Source organism: Tetrao urogallus (assembly GCF_951394365.1).
Source record: "Tetrao urogallus genome assembly, chromosome: 1".
NCBI classification, from domain to species: domain Eukaryota; kingdom Metazoa; phylum Chordata; class Aves; order Galliformes; family Phasianidae; genus Tetrao; species Tetrao urogallus.
Genome location: NC_136813.1, coordinates 149,114,266 through 149,136,750, shown reverse-complemented (window position 1 = coordinate 149,136,750; position 22,485 = coordinate 149,114,266). Strand labels below are relative to the sequence as shown.

The 22,485-nt window shown below is 43.8% G+C and overlaps 1 protein-coding gene across 1 annotated transcript in view; it reads right to left on the bottom strand.

Moving 5' to 3' along the window:
- Positions 1-21,080, bottom strand: part of TMCC3 (transmembrane and coiled-coil domain family 3) — a gene marked incomplete at both ends in the record, with an annotated part of 119,955 nt that extends 98,875 nt beyond the window's left edge. Inside the window, one exon of the mRNA XM_079549055.1 lies at positions 21,066-21,080. Coding sequence (XP_079405181.1) covers positions 21,066-21,077 — 12 coding nt within the window. The remainder of the gene's footprint in view (positions 1-21,065) is intronic.
- Between the last annotated feature and the right edge of the window lie 1,405 nt (positions 21,081-22,485).

Below are 22,485 nucleotides of genomic sequence, written 5' to 3'. Positions count from 1 at the left end.
CTTTCCTTCCCCTCAGTTACAGCACTTCTACAGCACATTAGGCTGTACTGAGCAACACAGTACAGCAAAAGCTATTTATGGACTCTCACATCTGTGCACACAATAATGAAAACAAGACAGTAGTAAATAGGAACATTTTTATACAGCATTTTTTCTAAAGGAAACCTTATTTCCTTAATTTCTGCAGGAAAACATCGAGACCTGCATTTATATACTGATGAGAGACCAAAGCAGGTATTCAAAAGCACACCACGACTCATCTTTGAAGATGAAAAGTGGCTTTGGATGCATATTTAAAATTAGGTTTAATTGGTTTGGAAGTCACTTGCATGACAGAAACAGCAGCTTCTGAGCTAAATGTTCAGCAAAAGGAAATGAAGCCATTATCACAATGTGAAGAGCTCAAAACAAGCACATATTGATGCAGCTAACTTGGTTAACTCACAGATAGTGTATGTCTTTACTTTCTTAGATGTCAAGCAATTGCCCTCAAGAAACTGGGCATCATTCTTGACAAATCCAGCCCTGTGTTCTAGTCCATAAGGACTCTGAGGCACTCTATCTGTCATATAATCTGATAAAATTTGGCTGCTAGTTCTCGGAAAACACAAGCACATCTGGGTGCTGGCTTCTGCTGCTGGAACAAGTTAATAGAAATCTATCATCCCCATAGCATTTGATGGTGTTTTAATGACAAACTGATTCATATTCTCCTTTTTTTTTTTTTTTTCTTTTTTATTCAAAGATTACTTGGATGTTACAAGTAACAAGCAGTTTCTAAATTCCTAGCAAAAGAAAAATTCGGTTTTCTCACATTCCGCAAAATGATTAATGCTTAAAAATTGTAAATGTTATTTAAAATTTCAAAATGGTGATTTTACAGCAAAGCTCACCTTCCCCAGCCTCTGTCCCCATGGTGGAGCAGTTCCCCCTGGGAACAGTTCCCATAGGTGTGCTCACTGCTGCCACGAGACACTAGCAGAAAGCTCAGAACACTCTGCAGTCCAAGGCCTGGGTGGCTGTATGTTCCCTCAGGAGCTCTGTCTGGGCAGCTGTGTTGGTTCCTGTGGCTGGAGAGGCTGCATGGGACTAAGGACACGGCTTTCTGCTCGGCAGAGGCCATGCCTGGAGCTGCTCGCAAGCTGCACCCAGCTGGGCCCTGTGTATTTTGACACCTAGCAACTTCTCTGTTGCCAACTCAACCACAGAACAGCTTAATTCGGTGGGATCTTCCTCTTTTCAGATCGTGCAAAAGCCTTACTGGCTATAGGAAATAACATGTGGAAATCAATATCACCTGTGACTTGCAAAACAATAAATAAATCAAAGGGCTGAGATCCAGAGCTGGCACTGCTGTCCTGTAGCGCAGAAAAATCAATTGGCAGTGTACATATCACTGAGTTGTTTATTGGCGAATCACATCAAATCCATACATATCCTAAGCAGCCTGTTGCTAGGTGCTGATTTATTTGATAGCTTAACAGCTTCTGAACATTTTTCCAGAAAGGAATGCAGTACCTGAAAATGTTATTGCTACTTTGTTCAAAGACAGCAACAACAGCTGAAAAAAAATTCACATTAGTCCAAAAAAATAACTCTCCATGCTGACAGACCTTGAAATCAGATCAAACGTCAACTGTGAAACTGCCTCTTTTGAACTGCAAGAGCAGCTGAAAAGAATTGTTTAACCTTGCACTTTTAAATTGAGATCAGATCCACAACTTGAAGAGGTTGGTTCAAAACCAACCCAAGTCAACAAAGCTTTTCCAAGATGCGTAATGTTCAAAATAAAAGGAATCATCTTCAAACTAGCTATCTCGGCAGTTTTATTCTTTCATACTTTCAGTCCTGTGACAAAAGACCACCAATTTTCCATCATAAGTGAGATGCAAATGACTGGCTAAGTGTTCAGCTGTAGCTAAGGCAAACAGATCTTCCATTTCTGCAGATTGTTTTGCATTAAGGACATCAACATACACTGCAAAGCCAATGAAACTACTTCCTGGAAGTCCCAGCATGGTGGCACTCAGACAAGACCCACTTTCATCCCTGGGCCTCAAGGAGGAGGCTGAGGGCTGCCGTGACCCCAGGATGGCTGCTCCTCTTCACAGACTGAGGACAAGAGCTGGGAAAATGTGTCTATTTTAATGAAGCAGGCTTACAATTTCTGTGATTACATGCAAGCTAAACGCCTGGGCCAGGCAAGAATTCAATGGTCCTTGGGGACCGCAATAGAACAAGAAAAATGAAATCCAGAAAATGATTTCAAAGCTCCTGTTGACTTCACTGCACAGGAGAAATTGTCTAAGAAGGGCAGGAAGATTCCAGGTCTGATGCACTGGGCTCCCATGAGACAGCAGAAGCGGCCAGGAAGTCAAAAACTCTCACCTTCTCTCCTTGCCTCATCTGCTGTTCCCTTTGAGGTCCTGAAGCCACAGACCTGTGCTTAGCAGAGCACAGGGGATGCAGCAGCAGCTGCTCTCTGAACTCACAGGTGATAGCTGTTGGGAGATGCCTCCTGGAGGATGCTTATCATGGCCTCCCCTCGCTACCCTGGGCATCTCCATAAAGCCACAGACATGGCCCAGTCCATGGGGCACAGCTGTAATGGGGCCCATGTAGCAGGCACGTGGCACTGTGCAGCTGGGACTGGTGGGCCTCAGCACATCTGCTCACACAACTGCTGCCTTCCCCTGTGGCTGACTTGAAGTGTTCAGGCCAACTGGTTGGAAGTCCTAGCTATGAGCTCAGAGGAGCAAATAAAACAAGGGCCCAAACACAGAGCCAGGCTTGCATCTCAACACAGATGGATCTGAAGCTTACTCACACAGCCTTGGTATTGGAGATCTCCCCATGGACCTGAACAGAGCAGCACTGCAATTGCTGTAAGAATCCAGTACAATCCCATTGCCAAAACCACCAAATGGCACTGCAATTCCTCATAAACCTCTGCTTTTTTATGTGTTACCAGAGGAGTGTTTGAGCAAGAGTAAAATGAATATTTGCTGCCTTGCTGATCTCAGGACATTTGTTAAAGGACAAAGTACAGCTGACAGCTCACTGCCATGCTAGATATTCTGAAACTGACAGATGCTTACAGTAAGAGATGTTGCTTTCCAGTCCCACTGTATAAGCACAGTATATAGGTTTCTCATTTGTGTATACTTACTGTTGTATCAAGTAAACACAACTCTATTATTTTTACAAAATAAATACCATATGAATTTACAAGTACATAGCACTTCAAAATGAAAATCAGTATTCACATCTCGCAGAACAGGACTATCCACTCCTGAAGGCAGGCCCTTGTGTGTGCTGGTAAAAGCAACACAGTGTGCAGAGATGTGCTGCAGGAACCTGAGTGAGATTTTCTGGCCAGCAAGACAACAGCACTTGCAACAACTGATTGTGGCTGAGGGAGAGGGACACACAACCTTGCATTGGCCCTGAAGACCAGCCAGGAGGTCTCCCACCTTCCCACTCCTTTCTCCCAGCCTCCAGCAGTCTCTCCTGCTTCACAGTGTGCTTGGACCTGTGCTCCCACCTAGCTGCTGCAGCCTGGAGAAGGCCCAACCCTCTCAACAATCACTACTTTTATGTATTAGAGACAGCAGAAAAATTACTCCATTTGACTTCAGTGGTTGACTGAGTAACCAAGGTCTTATTGTCATTGTATATATGAAATAGGCTGCCCAGAGAGGCTGTGGATGCCCTGGAGGTGTTCAAGACCAGATTGGAAGGGGCCCTAGGCAACCTGGTCTAGTACCAGATCTGGAGGTTGGTGGCTCTGCTGAGGCTGGGGGCTTGGAACTTGATGATCCTTGGGGTCCCTTCCAACCCAAGCCATTCTATGATTCTATACAGAAGGCAAAAAGTCATATTACATTATCCTACTACAGACTAGTTTAGGTATGAAACCACATCCCTTTATCTGAGGGAAGGCAGTAACTTTCAGAATACATGATGAAAAAGGTGTCATATGTTGTACCTCGCATAAATATCCTGTTGATTTGCCTATTTCAAAACTCCTAATGTTTTGGTCCTCTGAAAGGCATCAGTGCTCACTAAAGTCACTGGGTACCTCATGGATTTCTTGAAAGCCTTGGAACTGGAGAGCAGCGTCTGTACAAAACCTAAAACTCTGAAAACAGTGTGCAGAGGAACAAATGAGACTGATTGCATCAGCAGCAGAGCTCATGAGAGCTGAAAGTCATTCTGTGTAAAAGGAATTTAGGATGCAGGAAAGACATGCTTGGTTTCTGCAAGAAGATGGGGTTAACTTGTCTCTTGCAGGGAGCCTTGCTCTTAGTATGATTTCTCATAAATAATTCTCTTTCTCTTGCAGTGCAGTGTTAGAAGGACACAAAACAGGGCGCTGAAACCTATGTTACCTAAAAGAGTACAGTTCTGATGCACTTCTGCTGAGTACCTAAGAAAGAGGAAATGGAATGAAGAGTATTCAAGCAGTAGCTACTGCAGAGCTTGGAAAAATAAACAGAAAGACATAGTTTATATTACATCTTAGGCCCCTAAACCTGGCACTTTCACTTCAGTGGCTGAGCTTTTCACATCAACATCACCTGTTCATCCTGCAGCAGGATCCAGGCAAGCACAAAGTCCTGCATAACAGTTGTTACCCCATATTCTTCAGCTGCACTACTTTTTCCACAGTTTGCAGCATCTGTAATAATTTTCCAGGGGATACAACAAATGGTGTAACCAAAAGAAAATGTACTCACACAACACACTATTCTGTGCACTGAATGCCTAATCACTGAACACAGATGTTTGTGTGTTTGTGCATCTGCAAGGTGAAAAAGGAGAGAAAGACTTGATTCTTTTATGGTATCGTTTTCCAAAACCAACTTTTTCCTTGCTAAAAACATGAGAACAATACAAAGGCTTCAAATACCATAAAAATAAACAGCATAAGAATAAGCCATGAATATTTTCCAGCAGTGCTATTAGGCCAGAAGCAGATCACAGTTCAGATGTCACAAATAAGAGCGCTCTGTCAGGTGTAAAAAACACCTGCAAGACACAGCGTGGTTTTCAGTCTTCTTAACTTGCACAAAGCTGAGATGTTTTCTAATTCAGAGGATTAAAAATATTCAACTCTACATACAGCATGAGACCTTGTATGAGAGTTAAAGCAAGAATTAATGGCTTGAAAATTAGAGATATTCTATGCCTGCAGATATTGCTGGAGGCAACTACAGACCTGCACATCCTTAAATCCAGCCACAAATACCAACGAGAGGGTCTGAAACCTAGTGTCTCACCACTTCACACCTAAAATCATACCTGTCAGAGAAGGTTAAAGAAAACAGCAGCGACAAAAAGAATCACCAAGGTTGGAAAAGACCTCCAAGATCATCCAGTCCAACTGTCTACCTACCATCAATATTTCCCCACCAAACCATGTCTCTCAGTGCCACATCCACATGGCTCTGGAACACCTCTAGGGACGGTGACCCCCCCACCTCCCTGGGCAGCCTGTATCAATGCAGAACTGCTCTTTCAGAGAAGGTATTTTTCCTGATATCCAACCTGAACCTTCCCTGGTGCAACCTGAGGCCATTTCCTCTTGTCCTCTTGCTAAATATCTAATAGTATATGTGACACCCATAAACCCATCGTGTATCCAAATGAGAATACACTTCATGAACAGAAAACACTGTTGAAAGATTATGTCGAGGTCAAAGATAAACATGTAAAGTTCCTTGCCAGTGAGTTCCCTCATTTAGGATAAATCTTTTTTAAAACAGATATAGTCACCATTTGATTAACAAACAACAACAACAACAAAAAAGTGTATTACAATGAAAGGGAATGTCAAGCAAAAGACTAAATTATAGAAAGGCCTGCCAAACCAGTACTGTGCATTAAAATTTCCATGGATGTCCCAAGGCAGAGTAGCACTGTTCTTCTGAGGTGATACAGGACTGAAATGATTCAAGATGTATTACAAAATTGTTCCAATGTGCACTCCCCCTCACCTGGTGTTCAGCAGCGTGCTAGTGTGAACCTGCTGGCAGCAAAACGGTAATGGTTTACTCCTAAGAAGAACGTGACCCCAGTAACTAGCTCAAGGCATTCATTAACAAAGATGACAGAATGCCATGGATTATGGAAGACAGTGAACTTTTCAGGTGTTCATACAAGACTGCTGGAGTAGCTGCTGTATGAGAAAGGGTGGGAATTTTATACTATATGTTGTGGGATCAGAAATTAATAGTATAATTTAATTTTTGAAAGCCTGCAATGTGCGCAAGACCATAAGAAACCAAGATTCATTTAGCTCCCCTGCTCAGGAACAACTTCATATTTACACTTAGTGGTCAAAGAGAATGTGATTTACTGTGTGTTGACTTCACAGCTCTCTGTAGCCTCAGGACATAACATGCACACCTTTGTGAACAAGCTACATTTGTAACAGTAGCTATATTTAAACTAACTGATGAGATATTTATTTTTAAACTCTACTGTCATCCACAATAAATGAGACTGGAATCTGAGGGAGTTTAGCAGTCCTGCTAGGCTATCCATCTCTGCACAGCACTTGGGGAAGCTACTGTGGGGTACTAAAACAAAGAAGAAAGGACTGGTGAATAAAGTGATCCAACAAAATGAGGTGAAGCCTAGCTAATGGCTTTTTTTACCCACTGCAACCAATGGCAGATCAACCCTGAGAACAGCAGGGTGCTGGCTGACAAACTGCACTGAGCAGAACTGTGGCTATGGTTAACGTGAGTCCCACCTCCTCTGGCCACAGGTCTGTGCTGCTTCTCATTCCCAATGCTCAGATACTATTTCCTACATGAAATGGAATTCTTCTGCATTCGGCAGGGCATCTAGGAATCCTTTCTTCCTTAATGCCCCTTCTGTGCTTTATGCATTGTGGTTGTTGAAAAAAACTGCTACCATTAAATCCAGAATTTAGTTAAAAAGTCCCTAGCACTTTTCTTCTGTCACTCAGTGACCCTTCTCTCACACCACAGTCATAGAAGCTATTATGGCTACTGCAGGCAAAAGAGGTCTCCAAGCTGTACCAGCAGCTGTAATTAACACATGAGCATACATTAATTTGAAATTGATTTCACAGGGAATTCAGTGCAGTCACACAACCAGACAGTTTTGACAAGCTTCTGGCATCCAGGCAGCTGCTTATCCTGCCAGAAACTAGAATGAGAGCAAGAACAGAATGATAACATCAGTTTCTACTGAAAGGATTTTTTCTGAGATCATCTTCCCTTGGTGCAGCATCACATCCAGGCCTGTGAAGCCATGCTGCTTAAGGATCAGGGATGTTGGCACCAGTGAGCAGCAGGGATGCAGTACTTCAAAACCTTTCTTCCCACTCTTGGCCAGTCAGCAACTCTTTACTGTGGTGTGAACAACAGGACTGTGGGAATAGGTATGATGAATACAGGCTGCAGCTATCAAGAAAATGCTGCCAACACACACAATGAAAGGTTCTCATGACTCTTGCGTATGCCAGAAACTCTCCCTCTACTCTTTACCTCTAGGATCAGGTTTCTTAAATCCTTAGCTGAAAAGTAAAAAGTTTTCCAATATATTTCTTGGTGACATCTATCACTATTTTACAAGGAGTCATCCGGAAAGGTTGTCATCTTAAATCTGCCACCATTTACATGCCTCTTCTAAATGAGAAAAAGGAGGTTTCATGGCTCACTACGCTGGACTTTAACAACATCCTGCTTTTATTATTCTCACAGTGCAGCTGGATTTGGTGAAAGTTTCCCCTGTCCCAGCTAGAGCACTGGCAAAAGCTGCATGACCACTGCCAGAGCAGGCACAGGACGGTGCAGCAGGCATGTGGGATGCTGTCACATGAGAACCCTTACCTTAGAATTGCTCTGGAAAAATGTTCCTATGGGAGTGTTATTCAGAAAAGTATGCTAAACATAAAACAGAGTATTTCTTTAGTTTTACAAGGACAAATATAGGCAGTAAAGATGTGCAGAAAGCAAAAATGAAAGTAAAGACAGCAGGGAGAACATCGCTAAGATACTGCTTCAATCTGTCAGCATTTTTCCTGTTTGTTCACACAATGTTCAGGACAAAAGCATAGCCAGTGGTAATATGAGTATACTTTCAGGAATGCTGAAATGATGAGCACCAAGCTGAAGAGCTTGAGATCTTTAAGAACAATCAAGTCTGTGTGCTTTTTCAGAGGAGAAATGCTCATGGAACATGTTTTTCCAGTAACACTTCCTTCCTAGGCTACATAAGGTACTTCTGTGTCTCCGATCTTATCAGCTTCTGGCTGGCAGCTTCCTGATTACAGCAGCCCTTTCTCCAGCCTGCAAGCTGCCTTCCTCCATCCCAGCTACAGAAGCTACCTCCACTTCTGACCACCAATCTCAGTGGGAGGTATTTTTGCACTCTTTTTCTACTCTATGTTTGCTAGGCACGGCTGGGCTGAGAAAGTCCACAGTACCTGGAGGCACAGTACAGAGCCTGCAGAAAGTGGAGGGAAAGTAGTTATTTGTTCAGTTTCCACAGCCTGAAAGACTTCACTTTTGGGAAGACAGCCTCATAGCTGCTTCCCTGTGCAGCAAAACTGTGTGGAGGATAAGTTATTTAACTATCTTGTCCCTCCCCTCTTTGCTGCAGGTCCTTAAGCACAAGAAAATATTCTCCTAGAACTACTGCAACCAATAGCTGGCTGCTGTAGACTGTCAGTCATGTGGTTTTGGCTTATAGACTTTGACCCTGGGTTGGAACTAAATGTCACAGCAGGAATGGAAGTCCTAAGCAGTAACTGCACCTCTGCAAGCAGTGTAGGAAGGAGGGACCCAGAGGCAAGAGGTAATGGTTAATTGTACAGAGGGAATGTCTGCCCTTTGAGAAGCAGCCTAATAATTGTATTTGTTACCCTGCAGCTAGTCCTAATAGGGATAGGTACAGGTCACACTATGATCAGGACTCCTATGATCAGGAAGCACAGAAAGTGATTATTTAAGGAAGCCAGAAGGCCCAGCTATATAGGGGCTACGTCTTGCACAAATGAAAGCCACCTGTTTCTATTCTGAAACGCACCATTAGGTGGCACTGCATAGAAACGTTATCTCCGAGTATTTCCCCTGATTTGCCATAATTTGTACTCCACGAACACACAGTTCCCACTGAAACCAAGCGAACAGAGGCATTCTTCCGATCAGCATAACTGTCATTAACATCACTGGTGTGTGTACGTTCACAAACATTTTTTACTCTTAAATTGCTAAGTTTTGTCCTGAAAAACTAAATGTCTTGAATACCTTAGCTCAAATACCATACCTCCAATCCAATTTGAAAATGCATTTTCAAAGTGTTGCCTCCAGTAACAGCATTCCCCTCACTCACTGCCAGCTTTGCACCACTGACTGTCCTCTGGCATGTAGTACGATAAAGATCCTGTCTTTTTTTCTGTGCCACATTAACATGCAATAAAGACACTTTAATAAGTAATTTTCTCTTCAATATCTCATGTAGGACAAGACTGGCACAGTGCTTGGGAAAGCAGGCTTTGAGCAAGGGATCAGCAAGTGGAAGTTACTGGAAATGAACAATGGTTATGCTAAAATGAAATATAGAGATTCCCTGTGGCTACTGATGTGCTGTTGTGAAATAGCACAGTAAGGCAGGCACCATTTTAAATGAATGACAAAAGAGATCTAAAGACAGGTATGAGAAAGAAGGAGATGATGACAGTCCAGGAGACAATAGTGCAAGTCTGTCATTCTTAACACATCTTCTCAAATGCAAAGATAAGGATCCTGCCCAAACAGCTCCTATCTGCCAAATATGCTGTGCACATGCAGAGGATGAGAGGCTGGCTGCATTTCAGAGTTCAGTGCCAATTATGTGGAAGGAAAAGAAATGGGTCAGAAGATAAATGCTTACCGACTGAAGAACCTTCTGAAGGACTGTCATGTAAGAAACCAACTGATCTCAAAACAGCAAGGCCATGAATTTAGGTATCCCTTGCCCTTCTACATCCAGCTGGTCACTTGCACTGCAAAGAACGCCTCAGCTTTCAGGCTGCTCTTCATTTATGAAGACGCAAGTTTCTGAACAAGTTATTTTTGCAGTCTGTCATAAAGCGTGGCTTGTCCACCTCCAGCTACCACATGCTATGCAAAAGAACATCAGGGGCAGACAGCATAACTACCTGAGCCTAGACATTGACATTTTCTTTCCTACAAGTACTTCTGACCTAGCATTACACCCCAGCAGTGATGGCATCCCTTCTGACTGTGGTTTGAAGTGTTCCAAAGCCGGTGGGACCATGGACAGCGACACACCTTTTTCCAGGCGCAGCGCGAGGTTCAGCAGGGAGCTGCGTCAGCTGCGGCAGGTCTTCAGGAGAGGGCAATTGCCAATGGATTGACCCAGGCTGTAGTTAGCAGAAAAACAGCATACATTCATCTGCCCATCTGTCTGTCTGTATACAGTAATCTGTTCACTGCTAGTGGAGCAGGTTACACTTACACACGGCCTGGTAGTGAAGTAAATCAGCTGGAAAGTCACCGGAATGGTCTAACTTTACAGCGAGGGTGGTGAGGCACTGGAACAGGTTGCCTAGAGATGTGGTTGATGCCCTGTTCCCAAAGACTTTCAAGGTGAGGCTGGATCAGGCCCTGAGCAACCTGATTTAGCTGAACTAGATGGCCTTCAGAGGTCCCTTGCAACTCTAAGGATTCTATGATTCTAACTATAAAAACATTAGGATGACTTAATATACTGAGTTTCAAACAAGAGAATACACTAATCCATACCAAGAACACAAATAGTTACCTGTTCAGTGTGTACCACTTCAGCTAATTTTTACCTAATCTCTACCATTCTAGTAAAGCAATGGGAAGATTACTGACATCTGAGCAGTCCAAAAAACCTTCCGTGGATTAAAAAAAACAACAGGTGGTGATAGTGGGAGGCAGAAGGATGATAACATTCTAACTGCAAGATTTATGATGATTTTTAGTCTAGTTTTTTCCTCTTCTGAGCATTAAAGAGATCCTTGTATCAAATATCACCACAGAGAAATAGCGCAAATGAAGAAGGATTTACTCTAAATGAGCAACAAAAATACTCCAAAGTATTTTGAGACCCAAACTAAGCAAAGAAAAAAAAGAAAGATTTAAACTTAAAACACGGCATTCAGACAAAACTCTTTTTTTTTTTTTTTTTCTTTTTTTTTTAGTCAGCACACTATAAAAATTTTACATTGGTTTTCTTTAAGAAGAAAATCATCAAATTCTTTATTTCTGCCTCCAGTAATGGTTAGTTAAAGACTTCTCACCAGTGGTGGTGAGAAGTGCTTGGACCTAGATGGCTCTTACACATGTTTTTGAGTTGGATACTGAACTGAAGCCCAAACATAAAATACCACTGCACTCTTAGAATCCAATACAAAAGCACTTCAATTATTCAAGCTTTGCATTACCCCACATGAGGTTGTGATTCTTAATGCTTATCATGTTGAATAAAATTCTCTCCATTTTCTTAAAGCTTAAGAATCAGAATTATTATTTGTCCCTTGTGGCAGATGGATAATTGAGGTTTATAAATTTCATGCAAAATAGGTTTTGTACCTCATTAAACAGATCCATCTGTATTTCCACAATGTAATTCTCTAGCATAATCTGTGCAGTTTATATGCTGATGTCTGGACAGCATGATTATGCTAACTATAATGTAAACTGGTTTATGTCTGAAACTGCTAGAAAACAACAGATCAAGTGGCAGGGCTCCAGCTTGGAAGCAGATTGATTTTATGTGCTCTGAATAGGCATGCAGAATGGCACCATTTGCTACATGATCCAAGTTGCTTAGCTGAACAGCATTTTACTAATGTCTAACTTACACAGGCACTGACTATCAGCTGGTTTTAGGAGAAGTGAGAGACCAGAAGGCAAATCACACATAGTTCAATTACCTTAAACTAGTACTACAAAACGTGACATGAAGTTAACTAGTTCTTAGTCTCTTGTAACAACGCAATGCAAGATACTCAGGCAAAGTGAGCTCAGTGTATGACTTCCCATAGCTTGGAAGACTGACTGCACAGAGCAATCAATTTCCTTAAGTTTATCTCAAATACAGAAGCACACAAAATTACCAAGACATCATACTGACTAATCACCCTTGCTAGTACCTGCCTGGCATTCTTAGGAGAGGAAACAAAACCACAGGACACACAATTGAAGAAACAGAGTGCTTCACTGATCAGTCACTTTGTTTTCTCAGGAAAGGGCCAGATGCAAAAGCATCACAGGAGCCTGGTTCTTGGGTACCAGCACATCTTGCTGGTTACTAGAAAGTTTGAAAATAGATCATGAGCAAAAATCAGGACACCAATTCTTGCTCTGTTTTCAGGAAGGCAGGCTTACAGCTGATACATGAATCTAAGCCAGTTTTTAACAGTTAGAAGGTTTTGAATAAGTCACTTAGCTCTTTCCTAGCTCATTATTTGAAAAGCATCCAGTGTAACATATCTCAGAGACAGGCACACAAAGCACTAGTCACAGGGTCTTTGCTCCCTTCCCTGGCTCTCAGTGCTGCTTCATCTTCTCTGCAGCCTCTGGGCTGCAGCTGATACCAGATGTTTCTCACCCTCACTCTTTTCATTGAATCCCATTTCTTTCAAGAAAGACTGCTCAGAGTCAGTGCCTTTGCACAGTGTGGCAGAATGCAAAATAAAACATCCTCAGCTTTGGTTGATAACCCATCAGACAGATGACCTTTTCTGCCTTGTATGCAGAGAGCCAGCCCACATATGGTCCCTGCAAATGGCCCTCAAGCTGGAAATGGCGGCTCTCTGGCTGACTGCTTTCCCAGCTTAGGAGCAGATAGACAGCTACCCTCTCATATTTGCTCCCATGCTGCAGCCTGAGGGGTAGCCAAGCAGTTCTAAGATCCATCTGGGTGATGCTGGCACTGCCTAAAGACCCTGAAAAAGTCAGCAAGACCACAGTATTACGGCTGCACATGGCAAAACTGAGGGCAGCTGTGAACAGGCCAAGTGCAGGCAGCTCTGCTTACAGGGGGCAGGGTTGGGCAAAGAAGAGGAACAAAAGGGACAGCTTATGTGCTCTGGTGAGCACTGGGGCTGAGTGCTGTTGTACGGAGTGAGGATTTCCAAAGCTCAAAGAACTAGTGAAGAAAATCTGGCTGTTTGTCAGTGTGATTATACTGTTTGCCACAGGAGATTTTATTTGATTTCTATGATTCTAGGAAGGTACGAGCATTTCTTTAATGAAAACATTCTGTCACCACCTGTCAGAAATAAATTCAGGCTAAGAAAACAAGACAATATTGAACTAGAAGGCAGAATCTTGCAAAACACCAGAACTGATTCATCCTTCCCCATTCCTGCCCCCCCATCCTACTCTGGGCACCATGCCGAGAACAGACTAACTTAACCAGCCCAAGGATTTACATTAGATTGCCAGCCACTGCCAGTGATTCTAGACTCCACCTCTCTCCATCACTGTATTTCTGCAAGAGACATACTGAGTAAAAGTAACTTTATCCTTTTCTTTAATTATTTCAATTTCAGTAGTGTCTGCCAGTAGAGATGTTGAATACGAAAGTCTTGACTACTTGCTTTCACCTCTGGAAGTAGCATGCCAGGCAACTGAGATACAAATATGCATTTTTTTCCAAGCGAGTGTGAATTACTGGAGTATCAGGTAGGTAGATACACCTCCTCAGTCACTAAAGCTACACCCCTACTGTTTAATATCTGAAATTGGCAGTTGAAAAAACTCACCTGTTGTAGGGCTAAGTTAAAAAATCCTCTTGCAACACATTAAAAGTAGGAGGGATAGCTAATTGTCTGTCAGGAAAATGTTCCTTCTGTTATCAACCAAAACTGGGTACATTTCATTCTGCAGCAGGGTGGGGGTCAGCATCTCTGCTGAGACCAAGTCAAATAGCAAAAAACTTGGGTAACGTGTCCCAGTTCTTTCTTACTACGGGTCAGAGGGAATCCATTTGCTAAAAAGGTATCACAAATCTATACAACCAGCACTGCTTTCAACAAAATAATATGAATTAGCCCTAAAATCTAACATGCAGGAAGACAAGAATGAAGTGAATCTAAGTGGCAAAAAGCACGGGAAGGAGCATCTATCTCTTCAGGCTTCTTTTTTACATCAAAGAGCAAGGAAAAGGTAAAAAAATCCTCTTTCAATTCTGAGCAAATCAATACCTCCATTTGCAATCATTAACTAAAGTTGGCCAGTACCAAAGAACTGCCACTAGGGGATATTTCATTTTAAAACAGTTAATGGAGTTTTAATTGTGTTACCTGAAAATATATCTTGGCAAAAAGTAAGATAATTGAAATGTATGAAAAAGTGTACATATTCATCTCTCCAGAAATAAGCAGGAAGAGAAAAAAAGATGAAGAGAACATCTAATGGAATAGTTTTTAGTGCTTCTGAAAAAGACAGAGAACTACAGAAGGATTTGCTAATTCGTTAACTGGTATGAATTATGACATGATTGTGAATACCCAATTTGAATAACAGTAAAAAAGAAAAAAACAGATGGAAACGATTATTTACAAAACAGTGGAATATCTGAATCAAATTAGCAAGCATTATTACTATACTGCTATTGGGGAAAGATACGTATTTTCCCCTTCTGGAAAAGATTTTGATTCTCCTCTGCGAATAAAGAGCTTTAAGTTATTTTTTCAGGGAAAATTCAGTATTTTCATCAGAAATACATTTTCTGCAGAGGTTTATTTGTTGTTTGGTTGTTTGTTTGTTTGACATCAAACTCTGTTTGTATCAGGACATCTTTGGCAAAAGTAAGTGGGGTAGTGAGGCATTTTCTTTAAAATGGCTTCTGACATTCAAGGTCAGGCTGCACTGTTAAACACAACAGCTGAATATCAGCTGTTCAGAAGCAAGAAACCCATGACCAAAGAGCCAATGTCTTCATTTTATAGGTCCTGAATCTTCATGAGATCTCTCAGAGCATGCACAGATGTTGCAACAGAAAAGGTGAGTCCTATCCATTTTTCACATTACAACTGGAGAACATCAAAGGTTTTGGAAAGTCTTACTTATTCAAGGAGATAAAAGGTTTCTTCCTTTTGTACAAGATAGGCCATAGGGGAAAAAGAGCAGACAAATTTGCCTACAAATCACACAGCAGGCCAACATCCCAGTGGGAAGAGCAAAGCTGTTGAATCAATCTCAAGCCCAAACCACTGACATACACCCCACACTCAGGGGGTGATCATTACAATAAGGATTTTACAGGCTGGTGCCATTTTTCCTCCAAGGACAGAAATTACCTTATTGGATGGCATGGAAGAGATACCTTGAATGCCTAGCACTGTTTGCAAAACATAGCTGAGGCCACAGAAAATGGTGCAAAGAACAGAAGAGCACGGCAGTTTCCAATTGAAAATCAATCAGTACAAGTTTAGAGAGGCTCACAATTCACAGTAATCCTCTGGTCTGAAACAGGTGGGAAATTTAGCCAAGAAGTCCTACCACAGAGTAGCAGTGTGCATCTGTAAGCTGAATGTTTCAACTCAAGGAGACTTCAGTTGCTATCAAACTACATGAAATTCAGTATCAAATGAACTGGTCATTCTTACAGCATTCCATGAAATACACAGATTTGCTCAATCTCACTGAATTATTAAGGAGGGATCAGTGCTCTGGGCAGAAACAGCAGGCAGCACTCTCGCCAGAGCAGGAGTCATTTCTTCTCTAAGAGGAAACAGGCAGCCTTGGAGGCAAAAACACAAACCATCAGTGCCAATTTCTGCCATGTGTTACAGAGGCAGACTGAAGAAATCCATTTTTGCACAGACTGCTAACTACTGCAGAAAAGATTGACAGGAAAACATAGTGACACGTGAATAGTTCGTCAAAAATTCATCCCACAGTGAACCTATTAATTCTATTTATTTGGCCACTCAATCCAGCACGGCCATATCCCCAAGCAATGAAAACAGACAACAACAAGAAAAAACGTTTTGATATAGCAGTTCTATCATTGGCCAGACCTGGAAACAACCTTTGTTAGAGGAGGCAAAACTCTCTCTATTCACAAGCAAAAAGGTGAATCAGCACATCTGTGCCTATTTTTTCCATGTCTGCTTGGAGACTCTTGATATATATATATATTTTTTAATTAGTATTTTATTGTTTTCTCAGCAGGACAACATTCTAGCAGCAGAGAACGTCCAGAGGAAGAGGTATTAACTGCCCTTTTCTGTATCTTTTAAGTGTTAAGTTCTGCTTTGTCGCAAGCTCAGAACATGAGGCCAGGGAGATGTTGGTGAGGACAGCCAATGGAAAAGCCTGGAAACAGTCACTCTGAGCTCCATGGCCCTGAGCAGGAGCCAGAGTCAGGTCGCTAACACAAGAAATAACTTGCTAAAAATCCTACTGCTTTTAGATCAATGAAGTCAACATGCATAAGAGATTTTAATCTTCCTCTATTTGTTCTCATGCTGCTTCAGACAGAAGTTATGTGAACACTCTCAGCTTAGGCTCATAAAACATTTCTCAGCTGACCTGCTTAGCCAAGTGTATGACTCCAACAGGTTCAGTATCTCACAAACGAACTGAGGGAAAACAAGGCTCAGTTCTGTGGTGATGACCTTTATGGAGCATGCTGGATCACATTACATCCATGCCTGTATCTTGGCTGAAGAAGTGGACAATGGCAGATGCTAAGGGAGGACTCTAATCACAATATAATCATGGAACGATGCTCTCTAGAAAACCTTCCAGCTGCTAGGGATCTGCAGGCCACGAGCTTTCTGAGCCTCTTTCTTGCCTCAAGGGCCTTTAGAGACAAGAATTTCTCAACGCATGCAAGCATGTTCATATTTGCCTCATACGCTGCTGGCTTAGATGGATCAGTTGAGTCACAGTAAAACACACACGCACACAAACCAACAGCAGAAGCAGTGATGGGAAAGCAGAACTCTTTAGCTAACAGGAGGCAAAAGCTGGAAATCCTCTTATCTTCCGTGCTTTCAAACCAGCACCAATATGCCACTGAAACCCTCACTCACACACCTTGTGATCTTCAGGCCCTTAAACTCCTCATGGCAGCTGCATTTTCACTGGCAGAATTGCCATAACCCTCCCAGTAACAGCTTGCCCAAGCTCTAATAGAAATCTCCATTCCACATTTGTCCCATTTCTCTTCACAGCCCAGTGGAGACCTGTATTCAGATCTCACTGCTGTGTCTGGAGCAAGAATTCACTCAATACTCTCTCAATTCAGGATGGCCTGTGTCTTATCCAGCTAAATTGCCTACGTGTTAGCTCAGCTGTATTACTGCTGAAGAACGCTCTCTGTTGTCATGCATTTAACTGGTAATAACACATTTTATATTCCCGGAGGGCAGCCAACATAGTAGAGCCTCTAAAATTGCTGAATAAGGAAAGTCTCTTTATTACCTCAGCCCCTGAAGTGTTGCTTTTGACTGACAGTGCTATGAAGACAATCTCTGAGCAACTTCAAATACCAGAAGGGCACTTCCTTCCCCTGCAGAGCTGCAGTGCCACCCACTCCCCTTATCGCACCATGCACAGTTCCGCGCTACAAGTTGTAGAGAACAGACAAAGACAACTTGCTTAAAAATAAATCTTTCATTCTGCTCGAATACATTGTGATTACAGCTTACAGCAAGATGTAGCACTGTACCTGTCAAGATATGTATGTCCCTCCTAACTGCCTTATGAATTAAACACCAAGCATGCTGTTTTCTTCCCCTCCTCATTTTTATCTATAACCGTAACTACTGATTACTGAGAGTCAGAACATTAACAAATCTAAGAACATTAAATTACTTACAATAAAAACAGAAGTAACACACAATTTCATCTTCATTATACATTTTATTTAGACCAGCCTGGATTTTCAGTATATTCTCAGTATAGTAATTTCTTCCTTTTGCTGTCTCCAGATACTGTTATAATTTGTTGTTGATGTGTTTGAGTTCTACTAATTTCCCATGGGTACATCTTGCTCGAAAAAATAACTCCAGCAGAATTTGACAAGTGAATTGGGCTTTCGTGTTCCTAAGTGAAGATGAGCAAGATACACAGTGGTGAGAACAAAATCAGCCAGTGTGAATTTATATCTAATATGTACTTCAGTGATCTGCTGAAGGACTGTCTAGGCTGAATAAATTACCTTCTATTATGGTAGATGAAGACACATACATCTGGCAAAAGAAGCTGAAAGAAACAAGTTCAAAGACGTAAGAACGCTAAGGTTTGAAGAACTGGTTTTCCACTCCTTGCTTAGGAATGTAGTCACTCCTCTCTTAACTCTGTTAAAACCTTCCTACACTGCCTAACAGATAGTGCCTCTATTAACAAAAATGCCAACCTATTTCATTTGAATGGTGGGGAGGGAAATGTGTAAAAAGAAAGAAAATAAAAACAACTCAGTGGTTTTCTTCCTGCTTATATTTGCATTCAGACTTTCATGCTAATATGAAACTGAGTAAAATGTTGTCTTAGTTTCAGCTGGGATGGAATTGTTTTCTTCAGAGTGCCTGGTATGATGCTATGTTTTGGTTCTATTGATATTGATAACATACCAATGTTTATAGTTATTGCTGAACAGTCTTACGCAGAGCCAAGGCTGCTCCAGTTTTCTCAGCTCATGCTGACGAAGGGCTGGGAGAGGACAGAATCAGGACAGCTGACTTAAACTGGCAAAGGGATATTCCATACCATAGGACCTCATATGGAAGGGGAGTTTTGAAGGAAGTGGGAGTTCATATTGTTCTCTTCTGCTCACTGAGGGGCTAGCTCAATATCAGTCAGTGGATGGTGAGCAATTGCTTGTACATCACTTGTTATATACTCTCATATATGTATATATATATAGAGAGAGAGAGAGAGTCATAACTATTATTCTTTTCCTTTTCTCTATCTTAGTAAATAGTTTTATCTCAATCCATGAGTTCTACTTTGGTGCTTTTTTTCAGTTCTCTCCCCCATCCCACTGGAAAGCAGAGAAGTGAGCTAGTGACTGTGTGCTGCTCAGCCACCTGCTGGGTTAAACCACAACAAAAGGGAAGGGCATATGGAAGAAAAAAAATCAGGTTTTTCAACCATAATTGGGTCAAGTGGACCAACCTCAGCTGACATTAGCTATAAATCCAGCTGTAGTGCCTAGATACCATGCAATGGTGTTCTTAAAAATGTGTATCTGTATAAGCATAATGTGGAAATGCCTATGTCATCTTTAACTATTTTGATCCACCCGAAGAGTGGCCAAGGAACTCAGTACATCATGTTTGTCAAGTCTAAGGGACACTTTCTCTGGAAAGAGGAGATTGCTTCAAAGCATCTCAAATAAGACAATAGGAGAATTAGGAAACCTTGACCTCACTCATGCTCAGAGGATTTATCAGCATTCCCTTCAATTTCAGCATATGTATCTGGAAGCAGCAGAATGGGGTGGGCAGCAGGCAGAGTGGTCTCAACTGCTCCCTATCTGGAGCACACAGCGAGAGCTGTTTCAGCTAAGTTCCAAACTCAGCAGAAAGCTCTAAAACCAGGAGATCAGCAGTGTTGTGCTACTACCTGTCCTTCTCCACTCCGTTCTCTCCTCCTAAACTCATAGATCTCCACTGCACACAGCACCACATCTCATTTAGCCTAAGCTACTCTGCTTGGGACACACAGAGCACAGCAAGAACTTGAGGAACACAAGGAAGGTCCTCTGCCTAAGGCGTGCCTCTGTGCCGGTGAGCAGAAGTGCAGAAGCATATACAGAGCCACGGCATGAAACCAATTTAATCTGTTGGATACAGCACGATTACTGATTTACTGAGACATGTGAAGGTCCTGATCCATGAACTCAATAGGAATGTTCTCCACTGAGATGCCTAAAACAAAAATGTGGTTTGGGCACTTGTGATCCAAAGTGAGGTGTAGAGCTGTTTTTATTTATTGCTACCTTTCCTAAAGGGAGCCTCCCTCTCTTAGAAGGTTCCTTCCGCAGCCTTCATTAGCCCTGAGGTGTTCTCTAAGAATTAGGCATTACTATTTTTATCACCTCTGAGCTAAACTGAGCTTAGTGCAACTTCACTTTGTACTGCGCTACTTCTGGTATAACAGAGGAACATCGCGCGAGTGGCCTAGAATTCACACAGAGGTTATCCTGGAAAAGGCAGGTCGCTGAATACACAGCACAGAACAGGCTGCCAGGGCAGAGCAACCCTCGAAGTTAGATTCACCCCTGGGCAGCCTGTGAATTAAGCATGCAAGTGAAACACGGCTCAGATACCTTGTATCCTCTCAGATCTTGATAATCTCTGCACTGCTCCTGGTAGGCAAAGGAGTGAGATAAGCGCAAAAGGGCACAGTTATGCGGGTCGTTCTTTAGCTAATGCTTCTGCTCCACCATCAGCTCTCTGTCACAGCCAGTTTCCAGCTGGTGGGAACCAGCCCAGCTCCACCTGGCACTAGAGACTTGGGAGGACTACTGAGGACCGGGCTGGGAGCTGGAAGCTCTGAACGCACATCCTCATAGGTCAAGCAAAAGATTCCTACTGACTTTAACAGCTTCAGGCTCCACAGCAGCTCTGATGCCGCTATGCAGCCCCCCTCCTCTCTGCTCAGACCTTCGGGGTATTTTTCCACAGCTTTCAGCAGCGCCTTCGCCAGTCACTGCAGCCTCGCGTTCACCTCCACGCAACACAAACAGCGCAGCCGCCGTGTAGAACGCGGAGCCGTTCCACTTGCTCAAGCCCGTTCCTGTGCGCGAAGCGGCAACGGAGGTGGGCAGGGAGACCTTCCCCACTCTCCACACTCACGCCTCACGCCGTCAGCGGCTGCAGCGCGACCATCCATGCTAACTCCAGCCCGGGAGCGGCCCGCTCGGAGACGGCAAAGTTTTCCCCTCCACACCACGGACAGCGCCGCGCCGCGCCGCCCCACCCGGCGACTGGCAACGCCGCCCCCCGCGAGCCCCGCTGCCGGCGTTGTGGCGCCCCCTGCCGGCCGCGCCGCCCCGCCCCGCGCCCAGCCCGGCGCGGCGCTTACCTTCCGCAGCATGCTGGGCAAACGGCGCTGAGCGCTCCCCGCCGCGGCGCCGCGCTCTCCCGGCCCTCAAGGTGCGGCCATGCAGAAGGAGCGGCGCGGCTCGGCAAAGCACGGCTTGGCTCGGCACGGCCGCGAGATGCCCGGAGTCCCTCCGCGCGCCGCCCGCACTGAGCGGCGGAGCGACGGCACGAGGCACCCGCCCCCTCGTCCGGCCCCCTCCCGCCGGTCGGTGGGGGCAACAGCCGAGGGGCGGGTTCCCGCTGCGGGGAGGGGAGGCCGGGTTGAACGGCCCCGCGGCCGTGCCCGGATCCGGCCCTGGGAACGACGCCTCTCGGCTGTTTCAACGCCGAACGCGGCGCTTGTGTACCTGTAGCAGTTTCCTGTAACAAAACAGGTCTGGCCCGAAGGACGTAACGCCCGTCCCAGTCGCGATTTACTCTCCCTACAAGCTGTAGTGCGCTGTCGGAGTTGCGGGCTGTTCTCAAATGAAAACAGCGCCTGTTCAGTGCTCACGATGACAAACTCCCTTCATTAGCGTCGATCGCAAGCCCCGGGATCCTGCTGCTGAGCCCGGGTGGGCTGCGGCCCTGCGGAGCAGCGTGCCCAGGGAGTCTGAACCTGCAGGCTGCTCCTTTCTGCCTTACCCCATGGCAAGCCATTGCCGTGAGCTTTTCGTACCACTGTGCAGGCAGACTCAGACCCTGCTGCCTTCTTGGCTGTTGCAGTGTAACGTTGCTCCGCCCGGGGTTACATTCGGGGCTGAAATGGAAGGGGACACCAGAGCTGAATCTCTGAGAAACTGTATGACAGAGAGGAGTATGAACATCAGAAATAATCTTGTGGGCACTTGGGTAACCATTCTGGGTGTTTGGTTTGCTTTATCTGCAGTCACACTCATTGAAAGATGTGTGGCCTCCATTTCTATTATGAAGACTTTTGACTATAATAAAAGAAAGAGAGCTGGAACTCCAAAGTTTGGGTGTTGCAATGCTTAACTTACTGACATGTGGTTCTTAGTGTATCCCAACCACATTCCTCAGCACCACTGCTTTCTATCTACTAGGAGAGTCCCGTATCTCAGAGGAGGTTTCCTAACAGTCTGTTCTTCCTCATGGTCCAGAGGCAATCTAAGGTCAGTTCCCAAACACGGTTCCCACAGAGCAGCTCAAGGACCTCCAATGACAGGCTGTCGGCTTCCCACTCCAGGGCCCAAGTTTTTGTCCTCTCAAAGTGCAGGGCTGACCCGTTTGCCCTGGAGATAGACCCTGGTGTTTGTATCTTTCAAAAGCTGCGTTGGCTCACTCACCAGATCACTCACTGTAGGCTGTTTTCATTTGTTGTCTCATAACAGCAGGAATACTGCTGTCTCCTTCTATTGTAGATCTTTCCTTTCCTTTCCTTTCCTTTCCTTTCCTTTCCT